The sequence below is a fragment of the Onychostoma macrolepis genome, chromosome 07, assembly GCF_012432095.1.
Source record: "Onychostoma macrolepis isolate SWU-2019 chromosome 07, ASM1243209v1, whole genome shotgun sequence".
In the NCBI taxonomy this organism is placed as follows: Eukaryota; Metazoa; Chordata; class Actinopteri; order Cypriniformes; family Cyprinidae; genus Onychostoma; species Onychostoma macrolepis.
The window spans coordinates 44,355,758-44,376,609 of NC_081161.1; the positions used below are offsets into that span (position 1 = coordinate 44,355,758).

Genomic DNA, 20,852 nt, shown 5'->3' on the forward strand with positions numbered 1-20,852 from the left:
TAATAAATAAATAAGAAAACAAACATAGAATACAAAAAGATTAGAAAAGCTATAAAACATACTGATGTTTGATTTTGATTTTGTTCGTATTTTTATCTATTAAATATACAACTCACACTTCATTAACTGCAAAAAAATAATGAAAATATATGAATGTAAAAAGCAGTATGTGGATATGTAAAAAAACTAAAGAAAAGAAAAGACTAATGACTTGGCAAAAACACAAGCATTATTTTGTAAAACAAAACAACAAAAACAGATTTAACTATCAACCTAAGGCCAATTACACTTTAATATTTTATACTATTTATTCTATATTTTATATTGACAACAAGTGTAAAATGTGAGCTTGCTGTCAGTTACAGTGAGGAAAATAAGTATTTGAACACCCTGCTATTTTGCAAGTTCTCCCACTTAGAAATCATGGAGGGGTCTGAAATTGTCATCGTAGGTGCATGTCCACTGTGAGAGACATAATCTAAAAAAAAAATCCAGAAATCACAATGTATGATTTTTTAACTATTTATTTGTATGATACAGCTGCAAATAAGTATTTGAACACCTGTCTATCAGCTAGAATTCTGACCCTCAAAGACCTGTTAGTCTGCCTTTAAAATGTCCACCTCCACTCCATTTATTATCCTAAATTAGATGCACCTGTTTGAGGTCGTTAGCTGCATAAAGACACCTGTCCACCCCATACAATCAGTAAGAATCCAACTACTAACATGGCCAAGACCAAAGAGCTGTCCAAAGACACTAGAGACAAAATTGTACACCTCCACAAGGCTGGAAAGGGCTACGGGAAATTGCCAAGCAGCTTGGTGAAAAAGGTCCACTGTTGGAGCAATCATTAGAAAATGGAAGAAGCTAAACATGACTGTCAATCTCCCTCGGACTGGGGCTCCATGCAAGATCTCACCTCGTGGGGTCTCAATGATCCTAAGAAAGGTGAGAAATCAGCCCAGAACTACACGGGAGGAGCTGGTCAATGACCTGAAAAGAGCTGGGACCACCGTTTCCAAGGTTACTGTTGGTAATACACTAAGGCGTCATGGTTTGAAATCATGCATGGCACGGAAGGTTCCCCTGCTTAAACCAGCACATGTCCAGGCCCGACTTAAGTTTGCCAATGACCATTTGGATGATCCAGAGGAGTCATGGGAGAAAATCATGTGGTCAGATGAGACCAAAATAGAACTTTTTGGTCATAATTCCACTAAACGTGTTTGGAGGAAGAAGAATGATGAGTACCATCCCAAGAACACCATCCCTACTGTGAAGCATGGGGTGGTAGCATCATGCTTTGGGGTGTTTTTCTGCACATGGGACAGGGCGACTGCACTGTATTAAGGAGAGGATGACCGGGGCCATGTATTGCGAGATTTTGGGGAACAACCTCCTTCCCTCAGTTAGAGCATTGAAGATGGGTCGAGGCTGGGTCTTCCAACATGACAATGACCCGAAGCACAGCCAGGATAACCAAGGAGTGGCTCTGTAAGAAGCATATCAAGGTTCTGGCGTGGCCTAGCCAGTCTCCAGACCTAAACCCAATAGAGAATCTTTGGAGGAGCTCAAACTCCGTGTTTCTCAGCGACAGGCCAGACACCTGACTGATCTAGAGAAGATCTGTGTGGAGGAGTGGGCCAAAATCCCTCCTGCAGTGTGTGCAAACCTGGTGAAAAACTACAGGAAACGTTTGACCTCTGTAATTGCAAACAAAGGCTACTGTACCAAATATTAACATTGATTTTCTCAGGTGTTCAAATACTTATTTGCAGCTGTATCATACAAATAAATAGTTAAAAAATCATACATTGTGATTTCTGGATTTTTATTTTTAGATTGTCTCTCACAGTGGACATGCACCTACGATGACAATTTCATTGTCTCCCTCCATGATTTCTAAGTGGGAGAACTTGCAAAATAGCAGGGTGTTCAAATACTTATTTTCCTCACTGTATTATAAAATTATTGTACAATTATAACAGAATTATTGTTTTATTTTATTTTTGGTTACCCTTCTTCCTAATAAGAGCATAAGTTGCATCACCAACTCCAGCATCAGCATCTAAAGAACACAAATCATCAATAATAAAATAATTATCAAATTTAAGATTTATATATTTCCTCAATGAGACACATGTTAGGAGTCATTCTGATCTGTAGCAGAAACGGTGCATGATGTTTAATACTAAAAGAGATAGTTCACCCCCAAAATTAAAATGTTCATAAATGTGCACACCTTTGCTTTTGCATTTCTTTACTTTTGTTCTGACTTCTGAGTATGTCACTTCATTTGACTCTGCCACGGGATCATCTGCAAAAACAAAACAAAATTATTTTTTATAATTTTTTTATTTTATGCACCATACTTTGATACACTATTAAAGTTACTGGTTAATGACTGATGACATATCGTCCAATTATAGTGAAGAGGGGTTTTTAACCTTTATCCACAGATATCTCTTTCTGAACAGTGACCTCTGAATATGTGACCTCCCAATATGACTCTGGATCATCTAAAACAAACACGTCAACATTAATGAATGATATTTGCTGATTTTGAATGGTATGTGTTAAGATGGTTTAAAACTCAACCTTTGTGTCTCTTCTTCACTTCAGTCACGTCATCATAAATGTGATTAGGATCTGCTGGACAGAAAACAAACATTTGAGGAGAAAATGTGAACAGCAAAGCAGTCTTGAAAAAAAAAAAATATATATATATATATATTTATTTATGAAGCTTAAAGGGATGGTTCAAAAATATATTTTGAAGAATGCTGGGGTCCAAAATGAACCCAACTGATTTTTTTTTAAATTATTTGTACATATATTAATAATTATAATAATATGTTAATATATATTTTTTTCCAAAATATATATTTTCTGTTCCACAGATGTCAAAGTCATACAGATTTGAAATGACATGCTTAATTCTGTCTGTGTGTGTGTGTGTGTGTGTGTGTGTGTGTGTGTGTGTTAACTATCCCTTTAATTGATCAGTTATTGAGGCTGACCAGATTGTAGAGGAGAGTTTTCTGGTTGAGATTCTCCAGATTGATTTGGGACTGATGTCTGGTTAATGTTACGCTGCTGATCTATAATAGAAACAAAGAGCATTATGGTCACTTAAGAGTATCTGCAGTGATTACAGTGAGATCTTCTCATGAGCCTTTATTCAGAAACTGTATCTTTCCTTTGTTGCTGTTCAGTTGTATTAATCATGTTATGAACTGCTCCACACCTTTGTTCTTCTTGTATCTCCACAGCAGCAGCAGCAGTGAGATGAAGAACAACAAGCAAACACTCAATCCCAAAACCACTCCAGTGACCAGAAGAAGAGATGAAGCTGCTGAGACCGGAGAACATAAACATGCAGATCTGATCTTAAGTCACATGATAATATTTCATAAAACCTAATATTCCAAGGCTTCTGACTTCAACCCCTGTGCTCCTGATGGGTATAACATTAATTTAAATAAAGATAACATCGATAAACATGCAATGATAATAATAAGGTTGATAATAAACCTTATTTGCCTCAAAAGGAGGCATCTTTAAGCCACACAAAACTGATAATTAATTTTTAGTTCATCAGTGCGTATATTAATGCTCAACAGCAGGCAAGTGTTTATCACAGTATTTACTCACCATTAACAGACAGGTTATAGTAATAATCACTTACACAGCTTACCCTGCTCAACAAGTCATTTACATTATGTTTTCATTGTGTTAGTTATGATGATTTGTGAGATTGTGTTTATTGCATCATAAACATCCAATGATAATAAGGCTGATAATAAGCATCAGTGCGTATATTAATGCTCAACAGCAGGCAAGTGTTTATCACAGTATTTACTCACCATTAACAGACAGATTTATTCGGTTACTGTCCTGTGATGATTGTGGTCTTTCATCTCTCTGTCCTCTACACCAGTACTGACCCTGATCAGACTCAGTAGCTCCTCTGATAGTGAGAGTGTCTCTGTTTACAGTGTAACCATCAGACGACTGTAACATTACACTGTTGTTTCCACCTTTAAACCACTCATATCTCCAGTCACTGTGATTAGACTCTATAACACACGTCAGATTGACTGTCTCTCCGGTGAATATATTAGTCTTTGGTGTCACAATCACTGTAGATGTGGGTAAATCTGTTAAAGATAAAAGCAGACACAGATAAAATAGATGTACAGATGTTCTTTGTTACAAAGTGGTTTACTGTGGTTTATAAATCAAGGCAATGATTAAACCGATAACAGTTAACTAAATCAGTTTCACACTGTTCCTGTTAGTAGCTTGAATTATTGATGTTGTGATTATTTTATAACAGAAAAGCGATCAAATATCGTTCTCTTTATAATCACTGGAGTCTATCAGTGATGAAGTCTGTGACTCGAACAGTGGTTAAACTCCTGTAATAATCACTTACACAGCTTACCCTGCTCAACAAGTCATTTACATTATGTTTTCATTGTGTTAGTTATGATGATTTGTGAGATTGTGTTTATTGCATCATGTTTCAGACACGAGTGTTCGGCTACAATGCTCACTGCTGCAACCTTTGATAGATCGAAATATAATGCTATAATCAACACTTTTCACCATTAGTTCATCTTGGTGGATATTTTTCTTATAAAATCGCATGGATTTGCTACAGGAGGCTTTTATTCATGCCCTGGAGCCGTGTGAGGCACGTTTTATTACAGATAATTGACGTGTTTTGGACTGTTGAACAGAAACACCCGCTGACTGCAACGATAACGCTTAGAAGAGCAGGACAATTTTTAATATAACTCTGATTGGATTCGTCTGAAAGAAGGAAGTCATATACACCTAGGATGCCTCGAGGGTGAGTAAAGAACAACAATGTGAAGAAGATCTACGGCAAAACTGAAACCAAGCCGTTCACACGGAGCACATATTTATTGCATTTTCTGTAGAGACATCTATCACCGTTGCACACAAGTCACATGTTTAGAAAGCCATGTAAAATTAATGCAAGTTCAACTTTGAAAAAAAAAAACATGTCTCGAGAATTTATGGCGTCCCCTCCCCCCATCCCACTTCATCTCATGTTTTTAAATGAAAAAAATAAAAAATAAATACTCTTCAGGGCTCGACAATAGGGACTGCCCGATGGCCCGGGGCCTGCGTGAAGGACGCTCGGCAGAGGTGGGCAGAGTACCCAAAAACTACTCAAGTAAAAGTAAAAGTACTTGAACAAATATTTACTCAAGTAAAAGTAATAGTCCGAATAGTTACTTGAGTAAGAGTAAAAAAGTATCGGATAAAAAAAAAATACTCAAGTAGTTAGTTACTAGTTACTTTGGATCATATACTGAATATAGTCTATTTTTATTTAGATCCATAGATATTTAGATAAAATTTTATATACATACATACATATACACACACATATATATATATATATATATACACACACACACACACACTGCCGTTCAAAATACTTTTTTTTTTTTTTTTTATGTAATTTATTTCAGTGATGCAAATCAGAATTTTTATCAGCCTGATTGATTATCAATGCTGTTCTTTTTTAGCTTTCTATTCATAAAAGAATCCTGAACAAAATGTCACAGGTTCCAAAAAATATTAAGCAGCAAAACTGTTCCCTGTTGAAAAAACCCGATTTAAGCTGGTCTTTAGCTGGTTTAAGCTGGTCATGTGCTGGTCCTAAACTGCTCCGACCAGCTCAAGACCAGCACATGACCAGCATAAACCAGCATCCCAGCTTCAAAACATACCTAACCAGCATATGCTGTTTTTTTTTTGTTTTTTTTTGTTGTTGTTGTTGTTGTTGTTTTTTTCAACAACACTGGTAATAAATCAATATATTTGAATGATTTCTGAAGATCATATGACAAAACTGGAGTAACAGCTGATACAAATGCTGATTTGCATCACTGAGTTAAATTAAATTATATTTTAAAGTTGAATTATGTATTATAAATGTATATAACCTCTGACACGGAGAAGAGTGAAAACTCCTTACATGACCACTACAGAACATCTGAACATATCGAAACAAATGCACTTCTTCCGTCTGTTAGCCTTTATTTCTGCAAGCGTAAATATTGTGAAAATATCAATATTAATTGTGTCTAGGCAAGGCATTCCTCCTGGAACTAACACGGGTTTGGCGGGTGTTTATTGCATACTCTGTGACAGCTTATTTAATGAATAAATTATACATTGTATTTAATGTGTAAGGTACATGTACAACAAACTGTAATGTCATAGTGGTATCGTGTACTGTAATCGAATCTATACCTGTGGAACCATAGACAGCACACGCGGTGTTCGTCTAATAAAGATCTTCATAGCAAACCATAGCCTTTGCTTTCAACTGACTGTTGATCCAAAGCCATGCCTTCAACGCTCTTGATGTTACAACGACTCGGCGCGCGGCAGGGAACTGAACGAATCATTCAAACTGATTCGCGAATCGATTCACTGGTCTGCCAACTGGTTTGATCAAGCCTTCGAACAGAATCGACTCAAAAGAATGAATCATGCACGAATGGACATTGCTCATTGCCCAGAAAAAAAGTAGACGGCGCGCTTGGAATAAATTGAAGGATTTTTAACTTGTATTGCATTAAGATAAAGTAACGAGAGGAGCGTCGCCCACAGTAACGAAGTAAAAGTACCGTTTTTTCACAAAAAATTTACTTGAGTAAGAGTAAAAGTAACCATTTTTAAATATACTCTAAAAGTATTAGTTACCCCAAAAATTTACTCAAGTAAATGTAACGAAGTAAATGTAACTCGTTACTACCCACCTCTGACGCTCGGGACAGTAAACGGATTTGTCCCGATGGGGCCACTGCAGCTACAGTTTTGTCAAGACATTTTATCATTTGCACGCGTTTTTAAGCCTCGTTAATTTAAAAATTCAAGCGATTAAAAAGCATTTGGGCACAAAAGACAACTTCTTTCAGTACTCGCGCGCTGTGTTCTGTTCTGTGTGAACTAGGGATGTGCACATTGATGTATCCATACTCAGAAGCTTCTAATTTGGTATTGATATTTTCTAAAAAGTATCGATATTTTAACTATATTAATAATTTCTGCATAACTAAATGTTTTTTACGCTGTGTACAGGATGGTCAATGACGGTTTGTTTGCATATTCTCAACAGCGGAAAAAAATATCGCACGATGCAATATTTGTGATAAGAAAGTCAAACACAGCAACAATACAAGCAACCTTTTTAAACACTTACAGACAACACACCCTGAAACTTACAAAGAGGCGGAACAAAAACAAGCTGCCCAGTCTTCCTCTGCTAAGTCTCCCTCTGTCCGACAAAATACGTTACAGGACAGTTTTAAGGGAGGCAAACCCTATAATTAGACAACTTATTAACTGTACTCTCTCTCTCTCACCAAAAACATCCCAACGACACGTATCATAATATAATATAATAATTGTGATCTTCTGGGGATAGAATCTACAGTTTGTACAGTATAAAAATAATTAAATGTATGGGATGTCCCCTTAATGTTAGGAATACCAGTATGTGAATATGCAGTGTGTGTGTGTGTGTGTGTGTACAGTATATTGTTTGTGTGTGTGTATGTGTGTGTGTGTGTGTGTGTTTATGTATGTATGCGTAATGGAAAACCTTTATCCTTTTCAGATGATTCCCAAAGAGCCCGGGACATCACAATGAGCCTAGCCAAGATGATTGTTACTGACTTGCAAGCAGTTTCAATGGTTGAGGAAGCAGGTTTCCGTCGTTTTATGAAGGTGGTTGATCCCGGGTAGGACATCCTTGATGTCTAGTGAAATTCCAAAGCTCTGCAAGCAAGTCAAAACCACACCGAAGGACTCCATAGAATCTGCAAGCAGTGTGGTTTTAACAAGTGACGTGGACATCAAGAACAACCCAAGCCTACTTGACTGTATCAGGACAGTTCATTGACCATAACTGGCAGATGCAGGCTTGCACTCTTGAGACAGTCCATGTAGCTGTACAGCACACAGCACAAAATATATCTGAGCTCCTCACAAAAATATCCGATGACTGGAGCATTACCAGCAAGGTCCTTGCTGTTATTACTGATAACGGAGCTAATATGGTTTCAGCTGTGCGGAAAACCCAATGGAAACACATTCCGCGTTTTTCACACACCCTTAACTTGGTTGGAAAGACTCCATTAAGGCTGAGACAAATTTGGAGTCCATCCTCGAGAAATGTGGTGCTATTGTTCGGTTCATCCATCATAGCACCAAAGCATCTGACAAGCTGAAGGAAGTGCAAATTCATTTGCAACTGCCAGAGCACAAACTAATTCTGCCGGGCAGAAGGATAACACTTTGGCTTTACAGCTTGCAACACAGTGCAAACGGCGCTTTGAAAACATTGAGCACAACTATACTCTTGCAGCCAGCACCTTTTTGGACATTAGGTTCAAAAACATTGTGTTTTGTGATACTGGAAACGTAGAAAACATTAAATCAGGGCTTATCAGTGAGATGCAAGCCCTGCACAGACAGGCAACAACCAGTGAACCCTCTGCATCAACCACCTCTGGGAAAATCCTTGTCAGTGCCACAGAGTCACCTGCTGCAAACACTGATAAGAAGGGTGCAGACTGTTCAACATCCAAAGGAGGATTATGGCAGGAGTTTGACACACGTATGTTGGCTTTCCAGGGGAACCGCACAGCCAATACAGACACGTACATTGAAATGCGCAGATATATGGAAGAAAAGGTGATCCCAAGAAGTGAGGACCCTTTGCAATGGTGGAAGAAAAGTGAGCACACATTTCCACTGCTCAGCAAACTGGCAAAAAAAAAAAATACCTTGGAATTGTCGCAGCCTCTGTTCCAGCAGAGAGGCTGTTTAATAAGGCAGGAGGCGAAATCGGCTGAAACCAAAAAACGTTAACATGTTGCTTTTCTTAAACTCTAATCTACAGCTCAAAGATTAGAAAATCTTAATCAACAATTGCAGTGATCTTACAGTATCTTTCTGAGCATTGCTAAATACTACAACAAGGTAGAAAGTTGAAGATAAAGAAAAAATGGTCTGTTTAAAATTAAGAAATAAGTGAAAGTCTGCACGGTTTTCTGTTGTTGGTGTTTTAGTTTTCTTTATTAAGATTTATGTTGAGTTATTTATTCAATATTTATTTTGTAAAATATGTAGATGGTACAATTTTGAAGATTAAGAAAAAATTAAGAAAAATTTGCAGAGTTTATGTTGTTGGTATTGTTTATTTTATTAAGACTTCTGTTATGTATTCAATATTTCCGTAAGAAGGTTGTTTAAACATTTTGAAGTATTAGTTGTCAAATTAAATTTTCTAATAAATTTGTTATTAATGGCCAGTATGTGAATGTAATTTGCCTTTACATGTAATAATCTTTTTCTAAAAATTAACATTATTTTGAAAAATCACATTTAAATATAAGAAGTGGTATTGGTATCGTTAAAATACTAACAAAAAGTATTGGTATCTTGCAACCTGGTCTCATAAAAATACATACCTCTGCGCACTTTTTGTGCGACACTGTTTTAAGTACCTTGCTGCACGTTTCGCCGCAGTTTCAAATAGAAATGTCCACTGAGTGGCGCTAAAACACAGGTTCAATATGTGAACCCTGGCACGTTTTTATTACGTAGATATTGGTACGTATTGCTGTTTTTTTATTACGTTGCTTCAGATACGTATTGCAGCGGTTCAGAATTCAAATATCCGGGGACTGTCGCTAAAGGTTAATGCTCTATCGTGCTGGAAATATGCCCTACACCAAATCCAGCCCTAAACCCAGTGTTCGAATTGAGGGGGGGCTGGGGGGGTCCCGGACCTCCCATAAGCATTGGGACCCCCCCATAACACCCAAAAAATATATACTTGGGGGGTCCCCTCCCTAGTTTTTCAATAAAACTATAATACTTGAAACATGAAACTAGTGAAAATGAAAATTAAATGAAAGGATTTGATTGCTGTATTAAATTTAGACTAAAAATAGCTCATGTTACATCATATTTTATTTTTACATGTTTTTACGGCGTTGCTCATGATAACCAATCACACGATTCAGTTGAGCTTAGGAATGCAGTGGCCAATCAGAGGCGTTCAGATTAGTCATCGCTGAATTTTGTTTAGACTGAAACTCACGAATTCCCTCATCATAAGCATCAAAAGTGCAGATGTATGTACGATAAAAGTAAGAGATTCATTTATCATACAGATTATAAGAGGAGTTATGAGTGCTTAACTAGACTAACTGTGCTCATTTAGAGCCTGTTCTTTCTTTCACTGCATGATTCAGTCTAATAAAATACATTTAGAATGCTGCCAAAATTCAAGATATGGGAGCAGAAAATGTATATACTTAGGCTATATCATTTCATATAGTTAACCAATATCACACGAAGAGTGACATTTTTCACAAAAATCACAAATGTGAGACTGATTTTACAGACCTATACAGCAGTTCAATAAACTAGAAATTAATATTAATAGACTTACGTTTTAGACACCATGTTGCCTATTTTTGCTCTATTTCGCCAACAAAACTGGTTCCAATCACAGCCACAGCACTGTTTTTGCGTCTCTGAGCAACATGAAGGTGTTTCGTTCCTGAATGAATCAACCGTTTAATGATTTGGTTCAATCACAATGACTTACTAATTAACAGTGACTTACTGACCCCTACTAGAGGTTTAAATTTCACATTTAAAGTACCTTTTAATTTTTTTTTTTTTTTTTTTATAATTTCAAATATCAGTAGCCTATTCAACGTTTTAGGATTAAAATATCAAAACATTATTTATGCAGTTGTAAACTGCAGGTTAAATGCATTCATGTCCTTCAGTGTGTGTATAAATAAATACATCTAAATGTCTCTTCAGATGCAGCTTCTGTGTTTCCTCTGCATTGCAAAGATGAATTTTGTTGATAATGATTTTATTTGTTTGGTAACAGCCCCAAATGTCTTATTATTCTAATTGACTTTATTAATTAAATATAAGAATTTGACGCAAAATAACGCACATTTCTATAAAAAAAAAAAGGCTTTGAAATGCCCATAAAAGGTCAAAATCACTTTAAACTTGTTGGAAAAAAAAAAATAATTTCTGTCACTTCTGTGAACTGACCACACAGAATATGGAGAATATCAAAAACTATAGGAGTCAGCTGTCCACGGCAGTCCTGCAGCGCAACACACTCAGGAAAATATTGTCTGATAATAATAATAATTATTATTAATGTCTGATTATCGTTATCGATAAAATCCCAGAAAATATCGAGATATCATATTTTGTCTATATCGCACACCCCTAGGCTAGATATTTAATAATTTTTTGCTTAGTGATTGTTTGGTACAAATAATTCACTGATCATCATAAAATAAGCTTTTAAATCAGGTTTTCTCAACGATCACAAGGACAAGACAAAAAAAAAAAAAAAAGAATCTTATTTATATAAGGTTTTAATTCTTTTTTTTTTCTATATTTATTTTTTTTGGAGGGGGGGACCCGGGGGCTTTGACACAATTCGAACACTGCCTAAACCTACCCGATAGTGTTAACAAATGCAAAACTGATATAAAGACGTATCAGCTGATGCAACTGTGCCATTTGAACTTCCTTTTACGCAGATTTTAACTGCTTTGTCGAACCATAGTTACAAGTGATTCGAACCGGTGCTTCTCGTCTCCTAAATCCGTCTCCGTACTCCGTGAGCTACCGAACAAATTTGCGATGCTAAAGTTCAAACGCATCAGTTTTCAAATCTCTCAGCATATTAGTCATAGCATGATATTCTTCAAGTAACTGTGCGAAAATTACGCTTTATTAATCGCAACTCTTTAAATTTGTGTGAAAGCGTTCATTTATTTTGGAAACTGCAGTGATATGTACTTATTGGTACGTATTTCATGTCACGCTAAAAAGTGCACCCAGGTAGGTAAATGCCATGAGACCAGGTAGATATCTTATTGCATTAAAAAATGGTGGTAAAGCCCATCACAGCGTGAACAGCGCGCGCACAGACACCCGCGTCTCTGACACGTGCGAGCCGCCTGAACGGGCAAATACATACAAAAGTATGTCAAAATACCCCTCTTGGAAAGTAACTTTAACAATGATTAACCTATATTGAATTTATAGACTGGAGTACAGATGCACCGATCGACCGGACATTTTTTGTTTCATTTTAGAGCATCTTCTGTTCCGTGCTTGCACACAAACTGCACTGCAATCATTCCCCCAAATGCCTTTTGTGTGGAAATATTACGTTATTATTATAATTAGTCTGTAAACGGCCGTTAACAGAGGCCAGAGACGATGAAGACGGACACAAAGAGGAGAAAATACTGTAGCACTAGAAGACGAAACAAGATCTCTGTTCACGATGCGCGAAATATGATAGAAATATAGGAAGAAAATCCAAATATTGAATTTTATATGAACGTGTTTCTGAGCGGAACTGACTGTTTACAGAAATGGCGTTTTCTTTTCATCTTGTCTCCGTATAATGCATATTAAATTGGTGTTAATGTGCGCAGCGCTGCTGTTTACAGCGGTAACCAAGGGAACGCTGCATCACTGCTCCATGAGCGCCGCCTGCTGGCAGAGAGTGGAACTGCGTCTCTGCTATATTTCAACACTTTGTTTCAGTCATGAAAGAATCCATTATATCCATCGAATGAATGGACTGGTTTAATGATAACTGCTAATAAAGACAGTTCCTTGCTGCCACCTACTGGTAAATGTAAATGCATTGACTGACAGCCTGTCTAGTGCACACAGAGGCAAATGTACCTGTACTGATATAACTGAAATATCAACACTTTTGAAAGCCTCTTAATATAGCATAATAATAATATAGCATTAAGATCGATAGATATTGATCCATTCAAAACCACAGCAAGCAAAGTTTCCTGATGAAATTCCTGCAAACAGGCACAAATGATATTATCTCTGTTTGGCAGTACCTACCGCTGTGAGCAGTCTGATGAACTTGAGCAGCAAACTAACTGACTCTCAGCTGCATCAGTAAGTCAGCTGCAGCCCAGTTTGGAAAACATTTGAAAAATAAGCACAAATTTTCTCTGCCATACACTCAGTCACAAACACAATCTGTCTAACTGACTGCAAAAGTGCACTGTGAGTGACATCAGCATATATGCATTTACATTTATGTATATATAAACTACTTTCCCTGAAAATTAGTTAGAAACACTGTTTAGGAGGACAATGATATTCAACTCACCTTTAACAGAGAGAGAAACAGCAGAGCTTGATTGTGATGAGACTGATCTTATCTGTCCTTTACACCAGTACTGACCCTGATCAGACTCATTCGCTCCTCTGATAGTGAGAGTGTCTCTGTTTACAGTGTAACGATCAGACGTCTGCAACATTACACCGTCTTTATACCACTGATATCTCCAGTCACTGTGAGACTCTATAACACAGGTCAGATTGACTGTCTCTCCAGTGAATACAGGACTGTCTGGTGTCACAGTCAGTGTAGATCTGGGTAAAGCTGTGAAGAAAGAAGACGGAGGTGTTTCAGTGAATTAGTCAGACACATGATCTGATCCGAGCTCCTGTATTTGTGTAACACTGATGTTAAAGAGGAGAGTGATGGTCTCTTTTTTTTTCGCTCCTGTCAACTAAATGGTTTCATGCCAATTCCTCTGAGAACTTTACGTAGTAAAGTTAATAACTTGTTAAGCTGTTTCTCAGCTTTTTTGTTGTTGTTGATTATGTGAATATTTTTTTTTTAATAATATTTGGTTAGGAAATTAAATAAAAAATAAATGAAAACTTTCAGTATAACTGCCATAATGATAAATGCACATTGAGAAACATTGCACTTTCTTCCAGCTGTATTTTTCTCTGTATTATTCAGTATAAATGTGACCTGTGCTGGAAAAATGAGTTCAAACGTGCCCGGACTAATTATGAGCTGCAGGCAAAACAAGTGAAACGTCAGTTTTGGTTGAATTTGAGGTTTTCACAAAAATGAGTTCATTAAGCTGATCCCAGCGCTCCACATACACTCTTAAAAATAAAGGTGCTTAAAAGGTTCTTCATAGAGATGCCAAAGAAAAACCATTTTAAACCATTGGTTTTAGTTCCACAAAGGACCATTCAGTCAAAGGTTATTTAAAGAACCATGTCTTTCTTACCTTTTATAATCTGAAGAACCTTCTTTCACCACAAAGAACCATTTGTGAAACAGAAAGCTTCTTCAGATGTTAAAGGTTCTTTATAGAACCGTTTAGACAAAAGGTTCTTCTGTGGCATCGTGAAGCACCTTTATTTTTAAGAGTGTAGCACTTAAACATCTAAAATGCCTTTATTTGTGTGCTTTCTAAAGCTTTCAGTTTTTCTGCTCACTACTCGACAGCTGCTTCCCCTCAGAACAAGTTTGGTATTGTTGTAAAGCGCACCGATCCAGCTTTGTGAATATTCATAGAGAATACTTGATGTCATGAGTCTGAACCAATGAAACATCATTTTCAAACCCATGCTGATGTAAACAAACCAGCTTGTTGCTAAGCAGCAAATAACACCTTTGGCGATTGTTCAAAACACCTTTACATGCTTTGTGTCTTAATTATCACGGAAACATCCATCCTCTGAAAACATGAAAAGAAAATGGCAATTCACTTTAATTCACTAATGACCAATACATGCTGGTTAATATTGTCTGACTGCTCTGATGGCAGAGTGATGTGGACTAAAATACTTCAGACACTTTGGGTTGTTTCTCACAAAACTATTGTATAAAGGTAGAAGAGCTTGAATATAGCACACGAGTCATTGGTTTATTAAAACAATCATGGTGTTTTAGGTCCTTTTTGAACTTTGAAAGCTCCTGTCATCATTAATAAGTGACTTAAGTTGTCATAGTGATGCAATAAAAGAGCTGTATTGGTGCCAGAACCATTCAGTGAACAGTTCTTAAAATAACCATTTTGCAAAGTTTGAAGAACATTTTGATAATCTAAAGACCCTTTTGTTAAATGGAAAGATATTATTATGTATGTTAAAGGTTCTTCATTTAACATCAAAGCTTTATTTTTAAGAGTGTATTATAGGGGAAGTTCACACAGAAATATTATGATGTTCAGGTCTGTGCTCAGATCAGACTGAAACCTTTATCTGTTGTATCGTGTCTCTAGCTTTTATCAACATTATTAAAGCTATAATACATATATATATATAGTGCCATGAGTGTTGTGTTTTTAAGATGACACTTCATAGTTCAAATTTAAAATACATTTTGAGATTCCTGTAAGCACACACAGGGTTTAATTGTTTAATTCTCCTTTAACTTGTTAAGGAGCTGTTCACACAGGACCTGTTCTTGTGTTCACAACAGATGCAACAACGAAACCCTCAAATTAAGTGTAAATTATGATATTTATGAGTAGAGTGAATGTAACATTTGAGAAGGAGAAGGTGTTTTGATTGGATGTGTGATCATACATGTAGTGCAGAAGGACAATGATTTTCAACTCACCTTTCACAGAGAAAGAAACAATAGTGCTGAAATGTGAGGATGATGGTCTTTCATCTCTCTGTCCTCCACACCAGTACTGACCCTGATCAGACTCAGTAGCTCCTCTGATAGTGAGAGTGTCTCTGTTTACAGTGTAACCATCAGACGTCTGTAACATTACTCTGTCTTTATACCACTCATATCTCCACTCATATGTCTGGTAATATGTCCAGTCATATCTCCTGTCATCTGTCAGTCCATTTCTCCGTCTCCAGTCACTGTGAGACTCTATAACACAGGTCAGATTGACTGTCTCTCCAGTGAATACAGGTCTGTCTGGTGTCACAGTCAGTGTAGATCTGGGTAAATCTGTAAAGAAAGCCAAAAACATAAAGTGACTTAAGGTCTGCATGAAATCAAAACTTTATTTACTTTATTAGAATGGCATTTCTTCTCTGATGACGTCAGATTGATGGCTTGGGCAGAATATCTTTAAACACACCCCTCCGACCGTTAGTCTGCTATGAGTGAGAGACAGAGAGGAGGAGCGCAAAAATAAACCCCTGCCCTCTACTCAATATTCAGTTTCAGCTGGAAATATATCACAACACTGAAATAAAATTGGCAGCAACTTCAGGTTCACGTGGACTTTAAACAACTCTTTTGTTTTAATTTTGTAAATGTTTCACAGAACTGAACAATTGATCCACACATACATCCAGTGAAACGACAGACTTCTCTTTGGTGACGTATGCTGGATTTCTTCAGTTTATTTCATTTAGTTCACTTTAACCAGGAGCTGCAGCTCTGCAGAGTTTAGCTTCATCCTTAATTAAACACAACTGATTCTGCTAATCGTAACGAATCACTGTTCTAGACCTTGAGTCGAAGATCCAAACACAGATTTATTAAGGGGTAATCCATCGTAATAGACAAAGGGTCAACCACAGGACAAACAATAGAAACAACAGGTAAACACAGGCAAATCCAGGAAACCAGGCTGAAGATTAAAACCATGACATGAAAACCAGAGCGAGCGCTCAGAAATACAGTGTAAAACACAAACAAGACTTCACAATGAGAGTCAGAATCCATCAGGAACCGTATTCACAAAACATCTTAAGGCCAAATGTAGTAGGGATGGCTGACTCTAATTTAAATTTTCATTTTAGAGTCATTTAACAAATATACATAATCTTTCCATTCAAATGGGTCTCCAAAATGGGAGGGCCTGTTTCTTATAGCAACGGCTGACACAAAGCTGATGTTTCGACACGGTGTCGAGATCCCGAAGCATGATTCGAAACCACTGGTGTCAAAAGTATTCACATTCATTACTCAGGTAGAAATATAGATACTAGGGTTTAAAAAGACTTCTGTAGAAGTTGAAGTATCAACTCAAGCTTTTTACTCAAGTAAAAGTGTAAAAGTACTGGTTTCAAAACTACTTAAAGTATAAAAGTAAAAGTAATGTAAGGGAAAAAATGCCATTAAGGACAAAAGCTTAGGCCGTGCCACAGGGGCCTATCGTGCACTACCCCACCTCCTCAAAAAAACATTTTTCTAAAGGCCATAATGAATATAATGTTATATTAAAATGTTAATGTTAAAAAATTTGGGTTGCACTAGGCTACCTGTTTCAGCCGCATATATGCCCATTAAAAAATTAACGCATTTTAGTACAATGTAAATACATTAAAGAACCATATATGTGTACGACTGAGCATTAACGTGTTTCATGGAGCAGAAGATATGATGACTAGTTGCCTATAAGTATTGTAATGGTGCAAAAAGTCAAACTTCAGAGGAATGTCATCATTAACCTATATTGGAATGTAAATGTACACCCAAGCTTAGCTGCAGGAATCTGTGAGGGCAACGGACAAGAAAATTGCTGTACCCAGGGCAGGCTTAGTAACAATTACCCTTGTATGGTTGTCTATATACAGGGGTGCACATGAATTTTTCAGCCTGGTTCTCATATGAGAACCTGGAGATTTGGTTTGGTCCTCACACAGGCCATGGCATGTAGTGTGACCCATAAACTATAACTATAAAAAAATTAATTAATAATAGTGATAATAATACTATTGCACTTCATTTATTATTTTTGTTTTTATATATATAAATTAACTAACTAAAAATAAATAAACTAAACAATCAAGTATGATAATACAAATGCAATTATTTCATAGTAAACTTAAATAAAAATGTTAACATTTAATTTTTTTTATTATTATCATTATTTTTATTTTTATTTTCATCATTTTCAAACGTAAAATCAGCGAGCTTTTATTTTGGCGGGTTGCCAGCAAGTAAATATTATGGCTTCCGGGTTTAGCGCTGCTGATGGAATTGCGTCAGTGTATGAAATGTCAGACAGTTTTGCTTTGAAAACGGCAGCGGTAGCCTAGATTGTGCTTTCAGTTTGAATAGAAATCTCATACAGTACAGTTTGTCGATCTAAAATGGTAATTGTGCATTAACAGCTGTCAACCATGTCGGTACACAAATGCGCTGGCAGAACTTATTTACGCAGCGCATTTTTAATTTTGGTCGCGCATGCGGACCACTTATGTGCACCCCTGACTATATACAATAAACATTAGTGCTGTCAAAATTAATGATTAATCCAAGTGATTAATAAACTCAATCCTGATAACTTCCTGGTTTGTACTATGCTCAATTCTATAGCTAATGGCAACAATGTCACATTTAACTAGAAGATGTAACACACACTTTGGACTCAATGCTGTGTACAACAACAGGGTAATCTACATCAGTTACATTTCGCTCGAGTTCTCTTCTTGAGTCTCTGCCACGGACATCTTCGTACTTGGCTACATCTGCTATGTCCAGTGTTGGGGGTAGTGTAGCCTACTTATCACAACATTGTCAATCGCAATCGCTAATTTATTCAAACGTCTCTCTACCGAACTACTTACTGTAGCTTAATTTGCGGAGGACGAAGAGAAAGCACCCGTTTGATAAATGAGCCAGTAGTGGAGAAATAATAACTTTTAAGAAATAATCTTTTTTGAGTAACGACCCCAACACTGGCTATGTCCTTGCTGGAGTGTGACGTGATGGATCGCGTACAAACCGATAGGGTGTCGGAATGGTATATGTTTATACTTCTCATCCAACCACAATCAAATTCATTCTATCCGGATGGCGCTTATCTGGATAGGTTTTTTTTATTTTTATTTTTTGAACAATGACAAGCTGGAATGAAAACAAGCCGAAATGAAATACGAGTAACGAGACTATTTTTAAAATGTAAGGAGTAGAAAGTACAGATAATTGCGTTAAAATGTAAGGAGTAGAAGTAAAAAGTCGTCTGAAAAATAATTACTCCAGTAAAGTATAGATACCCAAAATTTCTACTTAAGTAAGGTAAGGAAGTATTTGTACTTCGTTACTTGACACCTCTGAAGAAAATGCACAGGGTTATAGTAAAAAATACAACTTTCACATGTATCTGACTGACAGATAAACTGTATGCTGTTATTTCAGTGTTGCTGTTAATTTAATTATTTTAGCAAGTAATTTTCTACATATATTCAGTTCAATTAAATCAGTCAGAGCTAAAATGCTAAACTTATGCACCCTGGAGCAACAAATAATGATTTAAATGAGCATTAAACAGATGTGAATATGATCACTCACCTGATACAGTCAGTGTAACAGCAGCACTGATGTCTGATCTCTGTGAGTCTGATCTCTCTCCTCTACAGCTGTATTCACCGCTATTAGACACATAAACTGTGAAACTGAACTCTGCTGTTGTTGTTGTTCTGTATGAATTGCGAGTGTCTCCATCTTTAAACCAGCTGTATCTCCACTGAATGTCTCCTGCTCGCTGTATGTCACATGTGAGAGTGACTGTCTCTCCTCTGAACACACGCTGATCTGGAGTCACCTTCACTACAGGTTTTGGTCTCTCTGTATTAATACACAAATGAGTAAATATTGATCGCCTACTGTATCAATTACTGTTATGAACTCAAAACCTCCTTGTGAGAAAAAACACTGCATTCTGGGCAAATAAACATCAAAGAACAACAAAACACTTCTCATTTGTTAATAGTACAGCAGTACAGCACAGTACCTTGAGTGAGTCCAGCGCGGATGAAGGACATCAGCACTAAAAGCAGAAGAAACACAGATATGATGCAGTTTCATTCATTCAACTTTTAAAATGTATCTTAACCTACTTACATTATTATTAATTTAGTCATTTTTCATTAAGTCATGTATCACTGCAATCTCTAGAATAAGCTATAACAATTTCAACTCAAATAAATGTTTCATCATGTTTCATTTATTTGACAAATAATGTTGTATTGTAGTGTCAGGGGCATCATGCACTCATTATTTTTGAGGGGGCACGAGTGAAGGGGTGATCGCGTGTCATGTGACACACAGCAGCAACGATACCACTGTATAACTGATATATGTTCATGTTTTATTTATATTCTAAATATTCCCAAACTATATAATGAAATATCTCGCTTCTCAAATATGTGGAAGTAAATGCATTTTGCACCTTTATAGATTGTTAGTTGATCTACTGTTGATGTGCAAAGTAGCCTAATACTGTAATCTATTAACTTTGCATAAAAACGCCTTTTTACTTAAGAACCAGATATGTGTTACGAGTGTTGTTCCCAAGGAGTACGAGGAGACGAAGGAACAGCGCAATCAGGATCTTTAATAGCAATAATGAGTTCAGTAACAAAGTAAACAACACAAAGATAACTTCATAAGAATAACGTTAAGACTCGAGAAAAACGGACTTCAAACTGAATGCTTATAAAGCCAACTAAAACTAGGGAGTAAATGAGATAATGTCAAAGCTCAGGTGAACCGACTTAACCTTAATTAACTAATGAAGAACTAATGAGGAAAACCGGAACAAAACCAAATAAGGGAAAACAAGAACAGATAGATGAAACAGAAAATGACAAAACTGAAGTCCCAACTCCTAACAATACGGGTGTCATGCCATAACATATTTTAATACGACTGACTTTGTATTTAATGTGAATTTAATAAAAACATTGTAAGTTACTAATTTGCCTTTAACACTTTCATTGTACAGAAAGAAAGCAAAGAACATTTATCAAAGAACATTTTCACTTCAGTCCAGTGAGTTCAAGCACTCTCAAAAACTCCCATAATAATATCTCAAGCTGTTTACACTGTGAATGAATCTCTTACATTCATCTTCATTCTGTTGTTTCTGAGAGAATTCATTCAGCGCGCGCGAGGTGACGAAATAGCTGATAATCCCAGGTTGCTATGGTCACGCAGGTTTGTTTATGGATTAAACTTGTGG

General features: G+C 36.6%; 1 protein-coding gene across 1 annotated transcript in view; it reads right to left on the minus strand.

Moving 5' to 3' along the window:
• Positions 1-1,951: 1,951 nt before the first annotated feature.
• The window catches only part of LOC131544700 (obscurin-like), a 30,616-nt gene continuing 11,715 nt past the window's right edge, over positions 1,952-20,852 (minus strand). The window contains exons 2-12 of the mRNA XM_058783089.1: positions 19,623-19,658; positions 19,181-19,456; positions 15,533-15,880; positions 13,268-13,543; positions 3,870-4,163; positions 3,251-3,358; positions 3,024-3,104; positions 2,602-2,655; positions 2,451-2,522; positions 2,246-2,320; positions 1,952-2,071 (exon numbers count right to left, since the gene is read on the minus strand). Coding sequence (XP_058639072.1) covers positions 2,007-2,071; positions 2,246-2,320; positions 2,451-2,522; positions 2,602-2,655; positions 3,024-3,104; positions 3,251-3,358; positions 3,870-4,163; positions 13,268-13,543; positions 15,533-15,880; positions 19,181-19,456; positions 19,623-19,658 — 1,685 coding nt within the window. The 3' untranslated portion in view covers positions 1,952-2,006. The remainder of the gene's footprint in view (positions 2,072-2,245; positions 2,321-2,450; positions 2,523-2,601; positions 2,656-3,023; positions 3,105-3,250; positions 3,359-3,869; positions 4,164-13,267; positions 13,544-15,532; positions 15,881-19,180; positions 19,457-19,622; positions 19,659-20,852) is intronic.